Below are 24,146 nucleotides of genomic sequence, written 5' to 3'. Positions count from 1 at the left end.
GGACAAAGTGGGATTTCCAACACATGTCCTTTGGTGTGCGCGTGGGGTCTCCTCGAAGGACAGAAAAGGAAGCCTAAAGCGACAAGTCATTATTTTATTGCATCATACCATGACAAGAAAAAAATATCAGATTAAAAATAACAAGGACTTAGAAAAAAAAAACACTGTCAAAATTTTAAGAAAAGATTATGCAAAAGAGAATAGAAAATTCAGAGCCTGCAAAAAACGCTGGAGAGAAAGACCAGGCAGGGCGGGGGCGCGGGGGAGAAGGAACTTGATTGGTTTAAGGAAGCCGGCAGTGCCTCCGTGGCCGCCTGCCCAAGGCCACGAGCCGTGGTCCAACCCGGAGTGCTTGGTACAAAACCCCTTCCACACCCGTGGCAGAAGGCCCCAAATGGCGCCAGTCAGTCCCTCCAGGGGGTGGGGTGGGGGGGCGCTTGCCTGAGAGCCAAGCAGCAGTGCCAGAGCCAGAAAGCCGGCGTCCCGGAGCAGAGCCCCCTAACGCCACACAGCCAAAGTCCAGGGCCAGGCCACGTCCTGGGAGGGCAGCCCCAAGCATGGCACGGAGACAGAGAAAGGGCTTCTCCTCCTCTTCGTGGTGCGGCTAGCTGACACTCCCCCTTGGTTCACAGGCATCCACACTGGCGCATGCGTGTGGGCTCCCAGAGGATGAGGGAAACTCTCCGGAGGTCGGCTGTTTCTTTCCTTGGACTACAGCTCCCAGAATCCCCCAGGGAGCAACAGGAGCTACCACCACAACGTGGGCTGCCCGTCCTGATTGGCAGACCGCCGGATTCTTCCTTTGCTTTGCTTCAACCTTCTCAGCGATGCAGCCCACTCACCGCCCGGTGCTCCTCTGAAGCCACCGTGGTGCCAAGGAACTCCTGTCCCCCTCCAAGCAGATAAGTCTTCCCGGCCAGGCCTCCTCTGCCTCTGATGCAGGGGAAGACCGGGAGGTGCAGAAGGTGACTCGGGGCACTTGGCCCTTTGGGGAGGGGGCCTCCAGGTGTTTGCCAGCGGGAGCCCCCCGACAGGCACCTCGCTGCTCTCTGAGGGTGACTGTGCAAAGGGGAGGGAAGCCCTCTGGGACAGGGGCACACCCCACCAACAGGCCTCCGTTCACACCTTCTCCCCTCCGCTTGGACTTGTGCCCTGGGATCGGTGCTAGTGCAAATGCTGAGCCCCAGAGCGGGGCCGCCCAGAACCCGGGGCAGTTGGGCTGCTGGGTCCCCCTTCCCTGAGATTTCTGAAGCCCACCCGGGGACAACTTTCCCAACCCCCCCAACCCCCATCTGGCCTTGGAACCAGTGAAGCCTCTCCACTGACCAACAACCACGGCCTCCTAGTGCAGAGAAAAGGGACCTCAGAGGACTACAGTTCCCAAAAGGCACGGCCGAGTTCTAGAAAACAGCAGGAGGGGGAAGTCACAGCTTGGCGTGCCATCTCTCGGTGTCGGCAAGGAAGGGCCTGGAAGTGAACGCGTGTCTTTTGCTCTGAACTCGAGCAGCATCTCATGCAGTGGCCACTTTCTCTGCCCCTCGGGCCCTGGCATCGCAGTCAGCTGGGGGTGCAAGGCCTGTGTCAGAGAGGAGGAGAAGGAGGAGGGCCACCCCTACCCTCACCCCCCGCTCACATGAGCTTACAGCAGCGCTTCTTCTCGGCCGGGGTCTCCTCAGCCGGAGCGGTCAGCTTGAGGAGCGGAGGATCCCCGCTGGCAGCCGTAAAATACACAGAGTTGCTCTCCGAGTCGGCCAGGGGAGCCTCGCCAAGGCTGGTTGGTGGGAAGTCCTCCGAGTGGGGTCTCTGCAGCTTGGCCGCCGCGCGCTGGCGCTTCAGGTCCGCCAGGGTGTGGCGGGCCTTCTCCTGGCTCAGGCCAGCCGCCCCTTCGTCCTGCGTGGCCATCTGGTAGGAGGCGCTGCGGTCCAGCCGCCGGGCGTAGAGGTGCCCCCGGGGGTGGGCCGTGCCGTTGCGCTCGCTGAGCGGCTCCCCGGGCTCAGCCGCTTCAGGCTCATGGTTCTGTTGGGAAACGGGGGGGGGGGGGGCAAATTGAACCAGAGGACCCTGCTCCCCCTCCAGTCGTACTTGGGCAGCTGGCTGCAAGCCCTCTGGCCTCACCCCCCCCAACCAAGGGTCAGCAAGGTTCAGAGTGCTGTCCTCTGAAGATGCCCATGGCCACAGAGACTGGTGAAACGTTACGGCCAAGGAGCCTGAAAAACCCACAACAACCTTCAGCTCTCTTCCTCCCCAGCCCTCACCTGCCCGTCTGCAAGGCGCTGCTCCGTCAGGACTGCCTCCTGCCAGCCCAGACAGTCACGGGCAGAGAGAAAGGGGGCTTGGAGGGGGGGCCAAGCACTCCCTACCCATCTTTCAAAGCCAGCCTTTCTGGGCTGCATCCTTTCCCGGCATGCTTTCCTTCTGCTTGTCTTCCAAAAGTGGGGGAAAGGCTTTCGTTTGGATATCTGATCAGATGGTGACTTTTCAAGAGCGCCATTTAAACTGGCCTGGAAGCTTTGATGTAGGGAAGGCAAACTCGCTTTGATTTTTGAGGGCATTCCGGTGTGTTTTTGCCAAAGCTAAAGAAAATCAGATCTATTCTGAAGACGTGCCGCTAGAGTGCAGCCCACGGAGTGGTCAGCAAAAGGTGGAGAGGTTGATTTTCTCTCTCCCCCTCCCTCCCTCTTATATATACGGAAATGCGTGCAATTTAGCTGTAGAACTGGGGGGTCAGCTCCAACTCACCGAAACGCGTGGCTGGAGCTCTGCATCCGTCTGCCTGTCCTCATCCTCCATCTCTCCCTCGCTCTCCCTCTCCCGCGACTGTTGCTGCCAGACAATGGCCTCCTTCTCGTGCTCCTTGCGATAGAGGTTGGTGCGCTCCGTCACGCTGACCCGCCTCACCACTTTCCTGAGCAGGGGGCCGGGGGCGAGGGGGGGGAGAGAGAAAAGAAAGCAGAGACATGGGGTGCTGATAGGCTCAATCAAGCACAACGGAAGAAGCAGCACTGATGCATTTTGACTGATCCAGGCCACTGATCCGCCACCATTCTCCTAAACTTTTGTAGGGGTTCCTACAAAATCTAGACAGCTACAAATGAAAACAGACTAGAGCTGATATTGGATAAAAACGTACTCAGATTATCTTACAGAACCAAATTATTCAGCCATCTAGACCATTAAAACATTACGGAGCAAAACAATCACTAACCCCTCGGGCTTGCTTAAAAAAACGCCAGGGACCCAGGACCAATAAACTGAAAGCCCCTTCCTCAAGTCATCAGCTGCCGGCAGAAGGGGTGAGAGGGGAAGGGGGACGGCCTCTCCTCCCCTTCTGCTCCCCCCCCTCGCCTGCAAAGGATCTGAAAAGCTGGGCAGGACCAGAGGGCAAAGGAAGGGTCTTCCCCACACCCAGGATCACAGACCAGGCAGAGCGCAAAGAGCGACGCCCAATACTCGGGCGGGTCTTCCCCGACTCCCCCTCCTTTCCAAGCCTGCCCACCTCAACAGGTAATCCTTGCCGGCCGGCGCAGCATCTTACCCCCGGCTGCCCGCACTGGAAGTGCGGCGCTGGAGCAGAGACTTCTGTTTGTCGTGGGATTTCATGATGGCATCGTGCTTGTGCTTCAGCTCCAGGAGCTTGGCCCGCACTTCCTCATCCGCGCACACGTCTGGCAAAGAGAGGGGGCACGAGGGGCGACGGCGTCAGTCCTCCTTCCAAGGACCAGAGGAGAACCGGACTGGCAACGTCCTTCTTCCCTCCCCCCCCCCAAGCCTGCCAGCCACCTCCTGCCTCTTGGGTCCCCAACGAATGTGGGACAGGAAGGTGGCCCAAGGGGCTCTCGCTGTGCCCTCCCGGAGAACGCTGCCCGCTGTTTGAGTGAGGCACAGAGGCCGCCTTACCCATTTGCTCCCTGTGGCTCAAAGCAAATCAGATCTCTGCAGCCTCTCCTGGGAATCCCAGCAGGGTGCAATGGATAGCGTGAAGGACTAAGAGGACTCAGGAGGCCTGGGTTCAGGCCCCCCCTCAGCCATGGGAACTCAGTGGGGAAGGGCCAGAAATGACAAGCCATGCAGGAAATCTTGAGTGGCAAGAATCCTGCCTAATCTTCTGCCCTGGCACGCCTGTCTATGGGGCACCGAGGAGGGCCCAAAAGCAAGGCTGGCTTCTCTTTGTAAAGGCACTTCCCACCAAACACAAAACTGGGTGCAGCAGTGAGCACAGGAAGGACCAGGACCGGACCTTCTCTCTTGGCAAGAGCAAGGAAGAGCCACGGACTCCCCAGGAATAAGGAGCTTCCCGGTGTCCCCCCCCTCCCTATGCTGGAAACCCTATGCTGCTGCTTCTGCCCATGGGGCCCGTGGGGGGTTTGCAACTGCCAGGCAGCCCGCCGCCCTGGCTCCGCCGGCCCCTTTTGCTCACCAAGCGGCGTCTCGTCCAGCACAGACTTCCCGTTGAGATCGGCTCCATGGGCCACCAGCAGCTCCACCAGCTGGATCTGTCAGTGAGAGGACGTGGGTTTCAGCAGAGGATTGTGTGTGTGTGTGGGGGGGGGACAGGCAAGATCTCCAGCATCGGCCCAGACAGGCACCTGGGAAGGACAGCGTGGGGCGCCCCACCAAGGGACGGCCGGGAAGGTGTCTTTGGAGGGCTCGTGCATGTTGGCTGCCCGGGAGCCTGAGCAGTGGGGAGTGGCCCTCTTGTCCTGCAGGCAGGCTTCCCGCAGGGGTGCGTGCAGCTGGCTGCCCGCTCTGTGGGACTGGAGAGGCCTCTGGCCTCAGCCAGCGCCAGGGGCTCTCCTTGGGCTCTGTGTGTTCCCGAGAAAACAAGGAAAAACCCCCGATCCCAATCCAATCCAAATTCTGCCCCAAGGGAAAAAAGCACACCTGGCAGAAATGGTGGGATAACTGCAGGATCACAGGGTGTTCTGGTTTTACTGGGTGGCGTGATTTATTCTGCCATGACAAAGGGCCATCAGTCACGGGGGGGGGGGAAAGCCCCTCACCACCACCACCACCTCCTCCCCCAAGTCTCCCAACCAGCTGGGGCTCTGGCTTTTGAGGGTTCAGCAGAGCTTGAAAATTCCGGGCAGCGCAACTCCTCAATCGGCGCAGGCCAGGCGGACGCTGTAGTCCAACAAAGCTTCCCGACTCCGGGTTTTGGCCCACAGCGGTGCCAGAAAGGGTAGGCGTTGACCGCCAGTCTCCAGGAGCCCTGGGCCCTGCCTCAGAAAGGGGTCCCTGCTTGCCCCCACAGCCCGCTCTCCCCTAGGACTGTGGCCTGGGATCCCTTCCCACAAAGCTGCGGCCAGGACTGAACCGGGGGACCCTCTCTCTGGCCGGTCCCCGTGAACCCCTTTGCCAGACAAGGCCCACAAGGCCCACTCCTTCTCCAAGGGCTGCAGGTCCTCTGGACCCTTCCCTGAGAAAGGGGTCGGGGGGGTCTCCTCCACCATCCTGGAAGAAGCTGCAAGAGACCCCCATGAGATACGGCTGCCTCCTCCAGGCACCCCTTAGCCAACACGTGCCACCAGCAGATCAGCGGCCAGAAAGATCTGCTCACCACCCGGCAGCATCCAGTTGGGCAGGCAAGACGATCGGGCCACCCGGCATAGACGCCAGCACACGGCGCCTCTCTCGTGGGAGAGAAGGGCTCTCCAGCGCGGTCCTCTTCCGCCCCTCCTCTAGACTAGAATTTGTTCTTATGCGTGGCCACTTTTAACAACCCCCCCTCCTTCCTTTCCATGGCAGGCCTGGGCTCCTGCCTCTGCTCTGGCAACCTCCCTCTCCGGAAAAGGGGCTCCAGGGCCCTCTGGCCGCACTCCCACATCTGGGGCCGCCATCCCCATGGTCAGACTAATGGCCTGCATGGCGGCTGGCTTTGCCAGGAAATCCTCAGCTTATCTAATTTAACGGGGGGATCATAGGAGCCATCTGGGCCCAGACAGGTTCAGATTAATGAGATTACCCCAGTAAAATGGGTTCTGGGGAAGCAGGGCACAGGTGCCTTGACTGCAAGAGGGCAGCGTCCCCACCCAGATGCCACTCTGCCAGGCGTACCCTTCCCCAGGCCCCCTCCCCTTCCCTTTCCCCTCTTCTCCTCCTCCTCCTCCTTTTTCAGGGACAGAGGGCAGCCACCCGCCCTCGCTCACTCACCTGACCCCAGCAGGCGGCCGCGTGGAGAGGCTGCCAGCCATCGTTGTCCTTGGCGCTCATGCTGGCCTTGTGCTCCAGCAGCAGCTCCGCCGCCTCCAGGTAGCCGTTGGCCGAGGCAATGTGCAGCTGTGGGGCAGAAGGGAGGAGGGTGGGTGGGTGGAAGCAGGGGAGGGGGCAAGCCAGCTTGCCAGCCTCCAGAGCCAGCCTGAGCCTAGGGGACTCGGCCAGCATGACAAAGGGCCACCCCTGGCTGGACTTGGCATCTGAAGGCAGATGACATCAAGGCAGGCACTTTTAGGGGATGCCTCCACAATGGGGCCAAGGGCGTGCTTCCCACTCACGGCAGGCACTTAAGGCCACCTGGCCTGTGGCGCTCCCCTCTGCTCCGAAAGACGAGGCAGGGGCACACACACCCCAGGCTGGGAAGTAAGAGGCCAAACCCATCTGGCTGTGGGCCGGGACCCTCAACCGGATACCACCTGCCCTCCCCTTTTCAGCGGCCAAGGTCGGGCCCTCGGAAGAGGGCAGGGAGGAAGGGAGAGGCCAGTTGCTCACTGGCCTCCTCCCTGCTTCAGCCCTGCCATCTCTCAGCCAGGCTGCAAGGCGAACGAGCGCTCATCCCCTCACCAGGGTGGCCCGGTGATCCAGCGGCGTATCCAGGTTGACCCCTTCCTTCACCAGCCGACGGATGTCCTCCACCATGGTGCGCTCCACCACTGAGCGGGCCTCCTCAATGGTCTCCTGAGTTATGCCTGGGCGGGGGGAGAGAGAACCGTGTGAACTGGGGGCATCCTAGAGTATTTCCCAACATGATTGCTTTTTTTCCCAGAGAATCCTGCCTTCTTCTGATGTGCCCAAAGTAGGATAGCCTCAATTTCATCCTGTTTGCCTCCAAAGACGGTTCAGGTTTTGTTTGATGTAGGACCCACCTGGTTGTTCATCTTTCTGGCCGACCCGGGTATCCACAAAGCTCTCCACAAATGAGCCTTTTTTTAAAATCCGGTCAGCTTTCTCTATTGTTCAGCTTTCACACCCAGACATGGTGATCAAAAATACAAGAGTGATGGATGATCCTGGCCTTGGCCTCCAGGGACACCTCCTGACACTTGATGTCATGTACACATGACATCCAATTAAATATTTGTACACATATTTAATAGGTATGGCCAAGCTTCCCGTGAATTTCTTTATTTTAATAAACAGAGAATCCAACATCTCTGCTCCCTCTGCTCACAGCCACCTCTAGGGGCGCCTCTGGATGAAATCAAATCCCCCCCCCCGCTTCACCTGACAAGAGCCCTCCCAGAGGGTCTTTGGATCTCTTGTTCTCTCTGCCTTTCAAGGCGACAGGCACGAACATCCATGGCTTGGAAAGTCGGGTCTCCCCCACTTCCTCCACAGTGCCTGCTTTTTGTGACTTCTAGCAATCCGAGGCTCTCAGAAGCCTGAGCCTGCTTCTGCGCTCTTTTTGTGGGCTTAATAAAGGCCACCCTAAAGGTTACCACAACAAGGACTGAAGAACTGGGCCAACACAGCTCCCTCTGCTTTCCCTTTCGAAAACAGAGCTCTGGGGTGGAAGGGGACCGAAGGGGGTGTTGTCCTGAGGCTTCTTCTGCAGCAGCCGCAGCTCCGCGGGGTCGGGGGGGGGGAGAAGTGGTCAATGCAGAGTCTGCTTCTAAAACTCAGCGAGCAGCACTTCCAGGGAGCGGCTGTGCCAGCTGATTGACACAAAAGAAAACTGAACAAGTTATGCTGTCAGCTGCAGGAGAAAAAGTGGGGCATGAGCAGGCAGGAAATCTGGGCAACACCACGGCTGATCTTTAGGTTCAAAGACATCATTTTTGTGATGGATCCTCTGCACTGCTTGGCTGGAGTCAAATGTTTTTATGCCTGTCTTGTAGTACACTGCAGGATACCCAAAGAAAAATAAATATAGGCGATAAAGGAACTGCTGCCTAGCTCAGTGGTATAAGTCTCCGGCTGCAGAGCAAGAGGTTGGGGGTTTGATTCCCCAGAGGGGCCTCCTTGTCAGGGGCTGTGGACTCCCATCATCCATGGGGTCCCTTCCAGTTCTGCCGTTCCAAGAGGGTGATTACTATTGTTACTATTATCAAACATGAAATGAAATAAAAAGCAAAAAAATGTTGTGACACCTTAAACACGGTTATATTTCAGTGTGAACTTGGATACATCCACCGGTTCAGAGACATTAAAGTGAAGCTTAACCACAGGTAAATACAAGATAGGCACAGGAAATGGATTAGCAAAGCAACAAGAGCCCTGCTCTCACAAATAATTAACAGTGGGAATGTTGATCGCATAGATCGATTGCAGTGGATAATTGCGCACAACAGCCATGGAAACCAGGATACCCTGTGAAAATCCACGTTCTACAAAAGCTCACACTGAAACAAAACAATCCATCTTGAAGAATGTTTTTGTTTCATATTTCATTTGTTTTTCATTTGTTTTTTTTAACTGACTTTTGACAGGATAGGCTTGCAAAGACGATCATGGCCATGTTGTTGAAAACAAGTAGACTGTAGTCTACCTCTTCAAGACCTCTATGACCTTAAAATGTAAATGACATTATGAAGTATAAATGGTATTTTAAAAACCCGAAAGGAATAAACGTCTCATGGAAAAGCCAGGCAGGGAGAGGGATGCGCGTACATAAGTGGTGGATCCTGCCAAAGGGAGGCAGGGTCTGTGGAGGGTCCTGCCGCCAACTCCTTCCTACCGGTTAAGATTTCATTCAAGCTGCAAGACTTGCTGCCGAGACAAAACGCTTTGCTCCTCTCTAAGAAGAGGCACATTCATTGACAAAAAAGGTGCCTCCCTCCACTTTTAACCTCAGCTTTCATGAGAATGGCCCCAACACCCAACTCTGGACATTGCTCAAATGCTGGATGGACAGCTTTCTTCTCTCTCTCTCTCTCTCTCTCTCTCTCTCTCTCTCTCCACATTTTCAGCTGCTAGCAACACCATTCCAATTGCTGGAGCTGGTGGTGGGGAGAGGGCTGTTTCCCGCAAATCCAGCATGCAGGTGGATGGCCACTCTGGAAGCACAGCTGAAAGAGATGGACCTCTTCCGCTCTTGTCCTTCGAAACAAAACACAATCCAAGCAGGTCCTGGGTAAGATGCCCATCTGGCAATGACCACCCTCTGCATCCTGGACGGAACTGGGAGGAAGATGAGCTGCAAGAGATCCGGCGAGATCGTTCTGGGAAGCACTCCAAAGGTGGGGCCAGCTAAGGACCGCCCGGGAATCGCAAGCCGCGGGCACCGACTTTGGAGAAGGAGAACCTGGAACCTCTGAAAGGAAGCCTACCCTGCTCGGCCATGGCTGCTTCAAGGTAGTCCAGCGTGGCGTCATCCTCACAGAGGTCGTACGGCATGTTCCCGTCCGAGTTGACGGCCAGCAGGTTGGCGCCTCTGGAAGAAGAAGCGAGAGAGAGAAGCGGTGAGCAGGGCGGACGACAACCTTTCCCACTGCAATGAACACAACTGCAGCTGCCTGCAGGATCCAGCCCACGCTCCTGGGTGCTGGGCGTAACAGATACAGGGAGTTATTTTTGTTCAACTCCTCTTGGAAAACAGGCCCCACGGCGAGTCCTCTGAGAGCCCGGCAGATTGGGTTTCCTTCCCCCCACACACACCTTACTTGGCAGGGAAAGCAGCTCAGTGAAGGCAAGCAGGTTTCATTCAAGCCGGCACAAGAAGCCGCTTCTGGGTGCCTCTTCCAATAAGAGAGGCTGCAACGGCGCAGGAAGGCGCTCAAGTGTCAGTGAGAATAAAAGAATTTTTTTTTCCCAAATTGGGCTTAAGAGGGTATTGGACACCGACAAAATTGAATGCAATTAACGCTAGTTATCTGAATGTCTGCTGGAAATGCGAGAAGGAAATTGGTACATACTTTCATAGGTGGTGGGAATGTGAAAAAGTACAAAGATTTTGGAAACTAATCTTTAAAGAATGAAATGACATATGTGAAAAATATATAGAATTTAATCCCGAGATTAAATTAGAGAACTGATTGTCAATTTATTAACAGCAGCCAGATTAATAATAGCTAGGAATTGGAAATCAAAGTCTGAATTTCAAACGGAAGAATGGTATAATGAAATACGGAACATGGTTATAAATGATACGTTAACTTATAACTTAAAGGCTAAGAAAGGGAAGATGAAAAAGAATAATTTCTATGATATATGGGGCAGATTTCTTGAATATATGCTAACAAGAGGAAAAGGTAAGATGCCCGTCTACCCAAGAGAAAAATAAATAAATAAAAATAAAAAGGGAAAGCTCCAAATCAAGAAGCAATGCAGTTCTGGAGAAGAGGAGAATATAGGTAGAAGACTAAAGATAAAGAAGAGGATAACTGCAAGAGGTCCCGACTAGGCTGGTGAGGAACACAGTTGAATTGTATTTTGGTTTATGTATTTCATGTTTATGTTTATGTTGTAGTTTAAGAAAGAAAAAGAAAAGAAAAAGGAAGCTTCTCAAACTGTGTAGCAGAAGGCCCTGGTTCACAAACTCACCAGCTGATTTTAGAACAAGACTCACTCTGTGTGTGTGTGTGTGTGTGTGTGTGTGTGTGTGTGTGTGTGTGTGTGTGTGTGTGTGTGTGTGTGTGTGTGTGTGTGTGTGCGTGTGCGTGTGCGCACGCCCGTGTGTGAACACGTCTTTCCCCAAACTACAGAAACAGCAAGTCAGGATGAAATATTAAGAACTACCAAGATTTGTTGATTAGCACCAGGTAGAAGCTGTCCTACAGCAAGGTTCTCACAATCAGAATTAAAAGGATGCTGGAACAATTTAAAAACTAAACAAAAATCAGAATAGCCCATAAAAATATTCATCCCAAAACTGGAAGCCAATCCTAGAATGCTGCAGGAGAACCGCTCGGCTTCTGGAGGATCTTCCCCATCCTTGGGCAAGGGGGGGGGCTGGTGGGCAGCTGACGGTTCACAGACACAGGCACTCCCTTCTCTACACCTGCACGTTCATCCCAATGATTTTGTGTCTCTTTCCTACAAAGACCTCTTGAAATGGGGGTTGACGTGGAAACTGGCCCTTGGGAACTGTACCTAGGTGGGTCAAGACCGAGGCCCAGCACACCCCACATTCTGTCTCTCCCCCCTCCCACGGTGCCTCCTGGGGAAACAGCCAGCCAGGGTGGCTTTGGACCAGTGGCACAGTCTCAGAAATGCCCCCAGAAGAAGGGAATGGAGAAGACACTTCTGATTACTTTCTCCATCTAGCAAACCCTGGAAAGAGTTGCCATAAGTCAGAATTGGTTATTATAGCATCTCCAATGGGTCCCCTAGGGAAACCCACACGCAGGGACAAGATCCACCTGGCACACCTTGGCTCTCCTAGGAGGAGGACCCTGGCAGAGCAACTTGGAAATTCTCCACCACTGGAGAAAGGCTTTTTTCTCAATTGGATCGGACAACTCGAGGTTTCTGTGGACTAATCCTCAGCTTGACCTACCTTGCAGGGTTCTTGCGAAAAGAAAGCAAACAGCCACATACATTGCCTTGAGCTCATGGACAAAATCTGATTACTTAATACATTAATGTTGGGTTGGCTAGCAAAAAATGGTCCCTCTGGCGGGGCTGAAGTCTTACTTACCAGAGATCCCCGCCGGCAGCCACAAGCCCCAATGATAAAGTTACTCCGCCAACAATAGAACCCCGTTAAATATTTACAGCCCTACAAGCTGCCTCCAAAGCAATTACACCAGAGCCAGGGGAAACGACCTCAATTTCAGCATGAGGCATGGAGCCTGCTAATGATGGGGAGAGGTCTGGGAAGTGGGGCACCTTGCCCAGCCAGAGGCCAAAAGGATCCTGGGGACAGGGGGTCGGCCAATGTATCCTGTTCCTATGTCAGATGGGGTGGGGTGTTTCCTGAGCAAGGGGCGCTAACCTTCCCCCTGATTTAATTCTGAGAGTTAAGAAGCACTAGGCAGACAAAGCCCCACCGTCTGTGGGAGGAGGGGGCCGGGAGGGGCACATCCTGGAGACGCCCGCCCGTTCCCAGCCTGCGAAACGAAGGAGCTGCCTTCTGCAAGAACAGCACCCGCGGCCACTGCTCAGCTGCTGCATCTCACCACCCTGAGTCCCCCCCTCTGACCCCGGAGGGTCTCCTCCAGCTCAGCTCCCCGGCACCCTTCTAAGTGAGGGCTCAAAAGGGCGCTCCGTCCACCCCAACAGCCCTCCTGCCTTCGGGTCCCCAAACGGTATACCGGTGGCCACCTCTTTTCACCTTCCAGTTCTTACAAGCATTTCCAGGACATGGAAGGTTAGACTTACTCCTGGCCTATGGGATGAATGGGATGAAGAACACCTCCCCCACCCCTGCAAAATTTAGAGGCGGCAGCAGCAGCAGCAGCAGCTGTAGGTTTATTCCTTGGCAGGGATCAGCGCCAGACCTGCTGGATTTGGGCCGGGAGAGGCAGAGCCACTTCCTTCCCATCCAAGGGGCCGGACGTGGGATCTTAAGGATCTCCGGGACAGGGAGTTGCTCTTTAGTTGCATAACCTAAGTGGCCGACACAGAATCTGTTTTGTGGGGAGACACAGAATTTTATCGCACGCACCCCCAGCCTCCGAATATTCGCCCACGGAGCCTGGGCTGGGGGGGGCTGCGAGCCAACCCCCTTCCAATCCTGCCAAAAGCTTGGGAAAGTCCCCCATTTGCCCAGGCAGCAGAAACCCATTGAGTTTGTTGGTCGTTGTCCTATTACTAATAATTCCTCTCTCATTTTAATCTCAACAAAGGGACTCAAGGTGAACAGCATTAATAATATTCTTTCTTTTAAAAAATTCAATAGATGGCACTAGTTTAAATAACCACTAATGTAAAAGCAGTTTAAAACGTGTTAGGACAGGCTGGAAAAGCAGTAAAACGTTCAGCATCCCGCATCGAAATGCTTCCTTGGCTGCCCGAATCAGTGACGGAAGCTGTGCACAGAAAGAAGGCTCTTTGCCTGTCCGCAGAAGGACAGCAGGGAGGGAGGAAGGGAGGGGGCCCACCTGGACTCCCCGGGAAGGCAGGCCACAACCCAGTTGGGAGCCATCACCCTAAAGGAGTCTCACTTGCATCCTCCCTAAATGTGCCTGTGACAGGGCCAAGGGAAGCCCAGCCCAGACCAGCGATCTTCATAGCCACTCTTTCAGATAGCTTGGACCCAAGTCCTTTAGAGCTTTGTAGGTCTTCACCAGCTCTGTGCCTTGGGCCCAGCCACAGACGGGCAAGCTGGTGGAGCTGTTAGAAGAAGGGAGTGGCACCCTGCCTGCAAGTCACAAGGCAAACTCTGCCCTGTTCTACCCAACCGGGCCAAGGGCCCAGTATGCTGCTCGCCAACGATGGTCAACCAAGGCCCCTCTGGAAATGCACAAGGAGGGGTGGGACCCAGTCCGGCACCTGGCACCGTTGAGGTCCTTCCCTGAAGGCTGCACTTGGCACGGCCAGCTGAGCTTGTCCCTTACTTTTGAACGAGCAGCTCCACCAAATGCAGGTGCCCGCAGGTGGCGGCCGCGTGCAGGGGGGTCCAGAGCTCACTGTCGCAGGCGTTGACGTCGGCCCCGGCGTCCAGCAGCAGCTCCACTATGTCCCCATAATCGTCAATGCAGCACTGTGAGGAAGGCAAAACAGAACACAGGCAGAACCATCTTGGAATTAATTAATAAGTCAACATGCAAATCAGTGTGAGATCAGCGGAGAGGAAGGATCACTTGTTGAAAAACACACTACGTAGGTGGTTTGTCTGACACCTCTTGCTCTCTTGGTGAGCAAAGATCACTGTTTATTACTATGTATTTTACTGCATGAATCAAGCTTGTGCCTTCAACTTGCAAGTTTCAGTGAGTAAAGATCTGTTTTCTTTTTCCCTAAAAAACAGTGTCTGGGTAATTACTTAAGCTGGTTAAACACTGTGGGTGCGTGTTTTTACTGAGGACTTGCTAATCAATTTGAACTCCAAACACGGCCAGCCTTTCTATTGTGCAATTAAGGCAATTAAATATATTCCTCTCTGCTAGAACTACAAAGCCCATAAGCTTACAACTGTAACAATCCAGAGGGGCTGCTGCCATCTTAAAAAGCTGCAGCATCTCCAGAATGAACACACTGTGGTCGATGCTCTTGTGGGCTACAGCCCACTCTACCTGATTGATTGAATGAATGAACAAACGAATCCCACTTAGTGACAATCCTCTACTCAGGGAAATCATCACTAACAAACGAAGAACCAAACAATTAGCAACACTCCAACTCAAAATGATGGTGATGATCTTTTACGGTACAAAAAAGATGAAGCCCTCGGTCACATCACTACCTGAGGGGAAGAATGTCCTTCATGGCTTCCTTGAACAATTCAGACTTTCCTGATTTTTTAAAAATCGAGAGAGGCCAGCCGAATTTCTGATAGGAGATGGTTCCAGAGGATTTCTGCAGAGCCTTCCTGCATTTATGCTGTTGTTGTTTAGTTGTTAAGTCGTGTCTGACTCTTCGCAACCCCATGGACCAGAGCATGCCAGGCCCTCCTGTCTTCCACTGCCTCCCGGAGTTGGGTCAGATTCATGTTGGTTGCTTTGATAACCCTGTCCAACCATCTCGTCCTCTGTCGTCCCCTTCTCCTCTTGCCTTCTCTCTCTCCCGACATCAGGGTCTTTTCCAGGGAGTCTTCTCTTCTCATGAGATGGCCAAAGTACTGGAGCCTCAGCTTCAGCATCTGTCCTTCCAGGGAGCACTCTGATTTCCTTCAGCGTGCATAGGTTTGTTCTCCTTGCAGTCCAGGGGACTCTCAAGATCCTCCTCCAACACCACAATTCAAAGCATTTATGCTACGAAGCCCAAAAGGCTTGCAATTCGAAACAGGAAAAGGGAAGGAGTCAGAAAAACCCAGCAGGTCAGGAAAGGTGAGGCCGTGCACACAGGGCACCAGCTGGTGCGTTGCCAGCACCAAACATGACCAGCAGCGCAAGGAGGGAGAGGGTTAGGATTAGGGCTCAATATTCTGCTCCCTGCAGGAGAGAGAGCAGGCAAACGGCCAACCAGACCTTTAACACAAATTATCACCTTTAATCCATGCAAACCACTTAAGAGAGGTGAAGGAGAAGGGAAAAGGACACTCAGGGGGCTGCAGAGACCAAATGGGGAGGGGAGGGTGCCCTAGGTATGGGCTGCAGAAGGCAACCTGTCCGTCAGTTACAATTTAGGGGCCACAAAAGGAAGGATGGCACCGCCTCCTCCCTCTAGCCCCACTTTTCTGTCACCTTTGTGCCTCAAAGCCGCCTCCCCACCCTCAGCCCATCTCTGTTTACTCCTGTCCCCTCTGTTAGTTGGAGCTTTGCCTTGCATTTCCGCCTTTGAGCTCTAGGTGGCGCACCTGACCCTTTTCCGCCTCAATTTCCCCTTCCCAACGACGACCCTAAGAGGTAGATCAGGCAAAAAGAGGGTGCCTGACCCAAGATCGCCCAGGGAGCACCACCGCTGGCAGGGGGTGGGGGCTAAGGCTGCATCTCCCTCTCCAGGTCCATTATTAAACAACCCTGGGAGTTTTTGGATTTTTGTTTGTTTATTTTAGAAAAGGATCTCCATTAGTCTGTGCACGCATGGGCCCTGTTCTCCCGAGTTGCCTCATGTGCCAGGCAGCAGCGCACACACAGCGGCAGCCACCCCTGAAATGGGCTCAACCAGAGATGGCTGCTCTCCCACTGGTGCTGAGAGGCTCCCCAACTGGTCCACAGCTATGCTGGGTAAATGGGGGGGGGAACATGGCAGCACCTTACTAGGTGTAGCATTGACAGAAGACCCTCCCTTGTGTCTCTGGGATGGCTCCGGAGCTGCCCACCTAACCAAAAGGAGAGAGGGGCCTGGAGGATTCTGCATCTGACCTGCCCTAGCAAGGCAGGAAAAAGCCCACAGCCAAACTCCGTCTCCTTCTTCCTCCCTCAATATGGAACAGAAAGAGAAACTCCCTAAGGGTTCATTGTGTGCTGGGAACCTGGACTGGTGTGTCTGCCGGCCCCCACCTGGAGAAGAGGACTTTTCACTGGGCACCGTCCTAAGCCCACCCTGATGCAGCCTTTCCTTCTGCCAGCCTGGAAGTGGCTGGAATTAAAGCCTCGCTCGGCAGGGAACCGTTCTGGCAGACGTTCACAGCATGGGGTGGGTGGGATGGGGTGGGATCAGCAGAAAGAAGCCTCCCAAGTGCCTGGAGCACCTCGTCTGGAGGCCCAGGCATTCCTGAACCATCGCGAGGGGATGGGGAAGTGGGGGGACCAAGGAGAAGTTGGCTGGAGGCAGGCCGGCCAGAGCTCCTTATTATGGCCAGGAGCAGCAAACGCCACGGGATGCTGCATCGGCACAACCTGACTGAGCAGGGATAGGAAGAACTGGATCTGGACCCCAGCCCCACCTCTGGACTCCCACCCAGAATGGTCAGCCCTGAGGCAACGCAGACTTGAGGACAGGGCAGCACCCGTGTCGGTGCATCCTCTGAGCGCAGCCCCTACCCGACCCCAATGTGGCCCTTGGGTTTTTTACAATCCCCTGCCATTCTCTCCCTTTTTCTTTCCCTGAAAACCAGAGGCCTGCCTTCCCACGAGGCCACCCCAGCCAGTCTAGCTTCTCTTCCAAGGCGCTGTGTTGTAGAACTCTCCCGGCAACCTCTTACACAGCCTCCTTGAAGCTGGCCCTCTTCCTCCAGGTATGCCGGGCCACAAAACCCGCCGGAGAGTCCTCAAACAACACACCGGCAGGAAAAGTTAATGCCTGGATGCTTGGTCAGGAAAGGCGCTTCTGCTGGATCGCCAGGAGGGCCCTCAAGAAGCTTAGCGTTTCGTCCCCACTCATCTGAACTCTGCTGCAAGGCCTGCAAAGCACAGGGTTGCCCACCTCACAAAGATTTAATGGGGGGGGGGAGTGTCAACATTCAAAGCCCCTCCGACCTAGGCTTTGCAAAGATTGTGGCAAGTGTCACACAGAGACCCCAAGAGTTTGCCCAGCAGAGGCCAACGGGAACCCACTGCAGCTGCTTCAAAGGAAAAAGTTGCCAGGCATGGACTGCAAGGATGTGCCGGCCCTTCCTCGCAGGCTGCACCCGTTGCATTTTCAAATCGCAGCCAAGGCCCAGAAGAGCTTGCAAGGGCTCAGCCACAGAGGGCAAGGGCAGAGACGGAAAAAGACACACAAGACTGGCTGGGGCCACGGCTTCCGTGGCGCCTAGAGAAGGAGTCAGATTTTTGAAGGGATGTCACACGGGGAATGCTCCTGAGGATGATGCGAACGGAACCCGTTGGGATGATGACCAGATAGGGAATTGCAAGAGCACTAGCGAAAGGCTGTCTCTCCTCTGAGGATTTTACACAGCACCTGGATCGCCACTTATCAAGAGCAACGGACTTTCTCTCGTACTGTAACAGCTGACTTTCTGCACTGGCACGAGGGTAGATTTAAGCACGGAGACAGACCAAGTGAAGTGTTGTCTCCCAGAGGCTGACCCAGATGAGGGAAGAGGAACGGAGAAGACAGAGCCTGCAAGCATCTGACTCACCTGGTGCAAGGCAGTAAGGCCATCTTCATTGTACAGATTAGGGTCAAGGCCACTCTGGAGAAACTGGCGAACTAAAAAAAGTAAAAAAATCAGAACATCTTGCTTATTTGTTTGCTTCTTTATATGCCACCTTTCTTCCCACAGCAGACACAAGGCAGCTCACAACAGATAAAACAACAGGTTTTTTAGAAGCACTACATAAATAATGCATTTTTAAAAAAGAAACAAACATACAGTAAGACTAAAGAAAAAAACCAAGTTTAAAAACAATTAAAAAGCAATTTAAAACCTGTAAGTTAAAAAAATCAGCATTTCTGAGATAACTTACTGCTGAAAAGCCTGCCTGAAGAGGACGGTCTTTGCCAGATGACTGGAAGGACAAGAGAGAGGGGGACCAACCTGGCTTCTCGGGACAGCATTTCAAAGCCTGGGAGCAGCCCCCCCCCCCAATAAGCTCCTCTCTCGAATGGAGAGAAGGGCCTCCCCAGAAGATCTTAAAATTTAAAATTAAATATAAATAAATAAATAAATAAATAAATAAATAAATAAACAAACAAACAAACACACACACACACACACACACACACACACACACACACACACACACACACACACACACACACATACATACATACATACAGTGGGGTCTTGACTTGAGAACTTAATCCGTATTGGAAGGCAGTTCTCAATTCAAAAAGTTCTCAGGTCAAATCTGCATTTCCCATAGGAATGCATTGAAAACCATTTGATCCGTATCTGCTCTTTTCCGTCCATAGAAACGAATGGGAAGCTGCTATTCCGCCTTCTGCCACTAGAGGGGGATATTTTGTTTCTTTTTTTCTTAGGTCAAGAAAGGTTCAGGGAAGGCAGGGAAAATACAGTCGAGGCAGTACAAGTGGACCCTTGATTTACAGAATTAATCCGTATTGGAACGGTGGCTGCAGGTCAAAAAGTCTATAGGTCAAGTCTCCATTGAGCTACAGTGCATTGAAAACCGATTAATCCCGTAACAGGCCGTTTTTGTTCCATTTTGGTTTTTTTCTGGTCTGTAAGTCAAATCTCAGTCTGCAAGTCAAACCTAAATTTTGCGGCCAGAGAAGTCTGTAACTCAAAAAGTCTGTAAGTCAAGCCATCTGTAAGTCAAGGGTCCACTGTACATACATACATACATACATACATACATACATACATACATACATACATACATACATACATACATACATACATACATACATACATACATACATACATACATACATAATCCTTCAAACAGCCTGGAGCTAAGCCATATAGGTAATAACCAGCACTTTGAATCAGGCCCGGAAACAGAATGACAGCCAGTGAAGCTGTTGTAATAAGGGAGTGACTTGCTCCCTGTAACCAGCCTGGCTGCAGCATTTTGAACCAGCTGAAGTTTCTGAACAATCTTCAAAGGCAGCCCCACATAGAGCACGTTGCAGTAGTCCAAATGGAATGTAACTAAGGCAGGCCCGATCAGGCATCTCAAGGAATGGGCGAAGCCGGCACACCATGTTTAAGTGTGTAAATCCACTCCTGGCCGCTGCTGAAACCTGTGCACCCAAGCTCAGGGTTGAGTCCAGGAGGACATGCAAGCAGTGGACCTGACTTTTCAGGAGGAATGTGACCCCCACACACACACTTCTGATTTGCCAAGCGTCCCTCTGTCTTGTCTGGATTACGTTTCAGTTGGTTAGCCCTTATCCCCCCCCCCGAGATCTGCCTGGCCCCCTCGCTGGGTGCTTTTAAGAGCCAACTCAAGACCTGGCTATTTAGGCAGGCCTTCCCTCCTGTCACCGCTTGATTTCTATTTTCCCATCTTGAATGATATTGTATTTGTTGTTAAATTGTTCTTTGATTTATTCGATTGTTTTTGGTCTTTTTTTTATCGTTAGCCACCCAGAGTAGACGCTGTCTAAATGGGCGAGACATACATTTAATAAATAAATAAAATAAATGAAACAGGACTGAGGGATATCATAGACCAATGGCCTGGCTGTTGAACAGGATTCACATAAACATAACACCACCGTCTGAGTTTGGCCACACAGAAAAAACCTGGAACTAGAGATGGGCACGAACCCCAGTTCGGAGGTTCGTGCCATGCGTTCCCTTCCTCCACCTCCCCAGCCAATGGTCCACTCACCAGTTGAAGCATGCTCCCTTCCTCCTCCTCCTCCTCCTCCTCCTCCTCCTCCTCCTCCTCCTCCTCCTCCTCTTCAGGTGTTCAACCAACCCCCGCCCCCTGGGCAGGAGCACAGGCTGGCCTGCCCGGCTTCCTTGCCTAAGTGGGCGATTGGTCAAGAAGGCGAGGCAGGGGAGCCCATGCTCCTGCCGGAGACTGGCTGAACCACCGAGGAGGAGGAGGAGAGGAGCCATGCCGGCTGGTCACTGGGGGATTCCAGCCAGGGAGGAAGCGGGGGAAGAGAATGTGCAGCCCCTGTCATGCCACACGTACAAACTGGCACAGACCTCAGGTTGGAGATTTGTGCCCATCTCTAACTGGAACCACCGTAAAACAGCACCTCCAAGGAAGCGTCCCAAAAAGGCACCCCAGAAAAGAGATCATGCTCGATAGCACGCTGAGAGGTCCAGCAGAACCCACCCACTGGGACATGCACCCCTTGCCCAGTTCCTGGCATAAGGTGAACAGAAAGAGCTGTCTCTAGAACCAGGTCTGAAGCCAGACTGAAAATGGGTCAAGATTTCAGATAAGGCGCCTGGAGGCTTCACAGTCCAGGAGGGAAAGAAACCCTGCAAGGGGGGGGGCACGTGATGGAAGGGAGTGGGTTCTGGGCTGCAGAGCTTCAGAGGGTTGGCCTGGAGAGCTTCACATGTCATCTGTGTCCCAAAGACCAGAAAGGGCTTGGGAGTCGATGTCAGGAGAGGCGACTCTGCCCCTTTTCTTGACCTCTCATCTCTGCTCCCTCCCACCCACCCCGGACGACAGATCTTCTCAGGGGCTCCTGACGGACACCTACGGACACATTCTGACTTCCTTTCTCACTTCCTGGTCTCCTGTCTCTCCTTCAGTCGTGCGCCCAGATGCACAGCACACACCTTCCTTTCACTTAGATATGGAGCTGACGCCTTTCTATCTTGACTGCAACTTTCGCTATACAAGTTATTTTATTTATTTTTTTCATTTTAACCGCTCCAGACATTTTATGGGCCCAAACTGAACTGAATCCCCAGGGACCTACATAGGCTGACCTAGGTCTGCTAAACACAGATAAACAACACATTGGCCTCTTCTCCCCCCCCTCAGGCCCCCCCACACACAACTGGCCCGTCTCTACAGCAGCAGATGCAGGACCAGCAACAGACAATCAACAGGGATTGTCACGTTTGTCCCCACTAGTAACTCTTCGAGTAGAGGGAGAAAAGCTGCCAGGCTACCAACCCAGCTAAAGGGTGGTTTTTCTGGGGGGGGGGGGGAGGAGAACAGCTCGACTCTCCTCTTCGCTCCTTTCCTCCTTTTCCCCTGTCAGCGCAAGGGCAGCAACCCTATTCAGAGCTGCTCTAGGGATCTTTGTGGCCAAGGAGAGTAGAAAAACGCTTCGAGTAATATACACCTTTCCCATCAATTCCCTGTGGAGGCCGAAGGGCAGGAGGAGGAGGGAGACAAGGCACGGGTATGGACTTGACGCCAACCATATCATCGCGTGGAGGGTCTTGCATTGATTGAAAAGGACTTCTCACATTTCAGGTCAGGGTTCGAGGGAGAGAACGACACAGAGGAGGCCTCTAGCCAAACGGTTTGGAAGCCTTCTGTGGGAGATCACAGAACAAAGGAAGGCTAATGGCCTTAGAGAGAGAACAGAGTCGTCGACCACAGATGTCCGAGCCAGCGGAGCCAACTGGCAACACCCTGAGAGCTCTCTTTATTAACTTAGCACGAGTTACATAGTATGTTGTGAGAATTCAGATAGGACACTAATTATCTAATCATAAGCAGGATTGGCTGAAATAACCCTTTAATCTAATGCTCTACCTCTAAGTGAAAGGGCAGAATGAGGGGTTACCCCGCCCACTGGCAGCTGCCAATTCCTGCCAGGAGTGTATGCCCGTCACTGGAACAGAATGCAGCTACAAGCTTGAAGCAGAAGTTTCCCACAGCCTTCTGCCCGCTGAGAAATGCACAAGGCAACGCTCTAAGAATCCAGGGAGCACCACCTGTCCCCATGTTCCCAACCTGGCTCCATCGCCGGTCGGGCCGGAAAGGCTTCTTCCTCCGCAAAGCCCACCTGCCGAGAAGGCACAGCAGCTACCCTTCAGACACCAAAGAGCCCAGGTCATGCCCCACACCGGCCTTTCCCAGACAAGCTACCCTTCAGGGGGTTAGGGTGACCACCCCGCCAGTACCACCCCAGCACCACCCCAGAGTGTCCCAGACACCAAAAGAGGGGCAGAGGTCTTTGCAAAAGGCCTGCCCTCCTTTTTCTTCCCCCACCCCCACGACATCCCAGAAGTCTGTTCTCAATGTCTGTCGCCTGCCGTTTTATGACAAGCCACCCCTCGTGCTCCACACTTCTAAGTGGGCAACTCTTCCTCTGCACATGCTCGTGTGTGGTGTGGTCACGGTGGCGCTTGAGGGCAGCTCCCTAGACTGTGCTCTTCAGAGGAGGCTCCAAGTTCCCAGCCAGCCGAATGAAAAAGCCACACACAGTTTTGTGAGATCAGCCCGACGAGGTTTCGAGCGACGCAGAACGGCAAACTGCTCCAGGCTCTTCTCTTGGGTGTGTAGGAAGGCAGGTCTCTTTTTCCCACACTCTGACTTCAGAAGGAGCGTGGAAGCAAGCAAGCAAATGGGCTGTGAGGATGGTGCGGGTGCCTCCACCCGCCACTCCTGATGCTGGAGGGCACAGATGTGTGCCCGCTGTCGAGGTAAAGTAGACAGGTTGTTCAGCTGGAGTGGGTCAGATAAATGGGTTAAAACCCGACCATGGCCTGGCTCATGGCAGGGACAGGGTCCACCCCTCCCGGAATTTGAAAGGGCCGCCTGTTTATAGCTGGTTCAAAGAAAGCAGCCAGATCCCTTGGCTGAAACTGGTGCCCCCAGTTGGGTGGAGCTCGGCGGAGGACAGGTTTTTAACCTGAAAGTCAGCCACAGCCAGGGAAGAATGCCAACACCTTTTATATGCATGGAACTTAGAAACTAGGTAAACACAGATAATCACGAACAAGCCACAGAGCCTAACCCCCTGCAACCATCACTTGTACTTCAAACAAAACCAGGGCAGTCTGCCAGAGTTTCTGCAGCCATGTGAGTGGGCAGCTATGGGGGGAGAGAGGAAACGTGTGCCTCTTTGGAATGTGCCAGCGCACATGCACCCTTGCGCAGGGCAAGGGAAGGGCCGTCATGTTGATGAAAGGATTACACTTTGCCTGCATGCCAGCAGGCAAGCTAACTCCCGGAAGTGGGGCTGGAAAGGTCCTGAAGAACTGCCCAGCCACAGCCGGGGGTAATTCTGCCTGCCCTCAGCTCTCTGTTTCAACATGTGCAGATCCGAGGAAAGGCGCCAAATTGGAAAAGCACTGTGGTTTCTTCATTTTTAAAGCACTTTCTGCCATCCTCCCTGGGAAGCAAAGCGGAGCAACAGAACTCAGGTCCCCTCCCGTTCCATTCTTCTGCCCTGTTATCAGCTTCCATAGTTTTTGACCAAAGGAACCCCTCCAAAGTGTGGTTCTCAGACCTGTACTTTACAGGATTTAATCCAGGCTTGCCGTGCACCACCAGCCCAGTTCAATCCTTCCCCCCCCCCCCCGCACAGTATGTGCTGGTGCAAATTCCCAGGACCACACTGGATCGTCAGCCTTGCCGGTGACCTCCTTCTCCCACAGAGCGGTCTACTTGTGCTCTTGTTTCCAGCCTTCTCTGCTTCTGAGCTGTTCTGCTTGTTTCTGTCAAACCACACAAAAGCAGAAGGACGGCAGGACTTCTAAAGGACCCGATTCTCATCCTCCAAGGCCCGAGGGCTGAGACTGAGGAAGGCCAAGGTCAATTCTCTCCAACAGCAGCAGTTCCCAACACGATGTGTCTCTGGATCGGCGGAGATGGGTGTGAAAACGCTGCATTTCCCTACAAGGGCCCCCCCTCCACTCAAGGAAGCACTGCTGAGAGCTCGCGGCTCTGTCCTGTGACTGCTGAGCGTCAAGAGTTGCCTGGGAATCCCATATCTCTCCCTCCGCGTCATGGTCCACGGAGGGAGGCTCAGGGGTTCCTGACGCGCAAATGAGACTCAATTCTGCCTCTCCTTTTCATCCCGTATATAGGTGACACGGCGGATGCTCTGAAACAAGGCTGTTTGGCCCACAGGAACCGGCTGGATGAGGGCCAATAATACTGAAGGCCTACCAAAAGAACAGAAGCCCTCTTTCTGGCTGTTTCGTCTACCTGGTGACA

General features: G+C 53.5%; 1 protein-coding gene across 5 annotated transcripts in view; it reads right to left on the bottom strand.

The window, feature by feature from the left end:
- Positions 1-801: 801 nt before the first annotated feature.
- PPP1R16A (protein phosphatase 1 regulatory subunit 16A) overlaps positions 802-24,146 on the bottom strand; it is a 62,189-nt gene continuing 38,844 nt past the window's right edge. For all 5 annotated transcript variants that reach the window (XM_072999632.2, XM_072999634.2, XM_072999631.2 and 2 more), the window contains exons 3-11: positions 17,723-17,793; positions 13,653-13,798; positions 9,483-9,586; positions 6,778-6,902; positions 6,151-6,276; positions 4,418-4,493; positions 3,536-3,665; positions 2,740-2,905; positions 802-2,016 (exon numbers count right to left, since the gene is read on the bottom strand). In XM_072999632.2, coding sequence (XP_072855733.2) covers positions 1,630-2,016; positions 2,740-2,905; positions 3,536-3,665; positions 4,418-4,493; positions 6,151-6,276; positions 6,778-6,902; positions 9,483-9,586; positions 13,653-13,798; positions 17,723-17,793 — 1,331 coding nt within the window. In that variant the 3' untranslated portion in view covers positions 802-1,629. The remainder of the gene's footprint in view (positions 2,017-2,739; positions 2,906-3,535; positions 3,666-4,417; positions 4,494-6,150; positions 6,277-6,777; positions 6,903-9,482; positions 9,587-13,652; positions 13,799-17,722; positions 17,794-24,146) is intronic.

This window comes from Pogona vitticeps, chromosome 4 (genome assembly GCF_051106095.1).
Source record: "Pogona vitticeps strain Pit_001003342236 chromosome 4, PviZW2.1, whole genome shotgun sequence".
Taxonomy (NCBI): domain Eukaryota; kingdom Metazoa; phylum Chordata; class Lepidosauria; order Squamata; family Agamidae; genus Pogona; species Pogona vitticeps.
The sequence above is the reverse complement of the archived record's forward strand: the minus strand, read 5'-3'. Positions and strand labels throughout refer to the sequence as shown.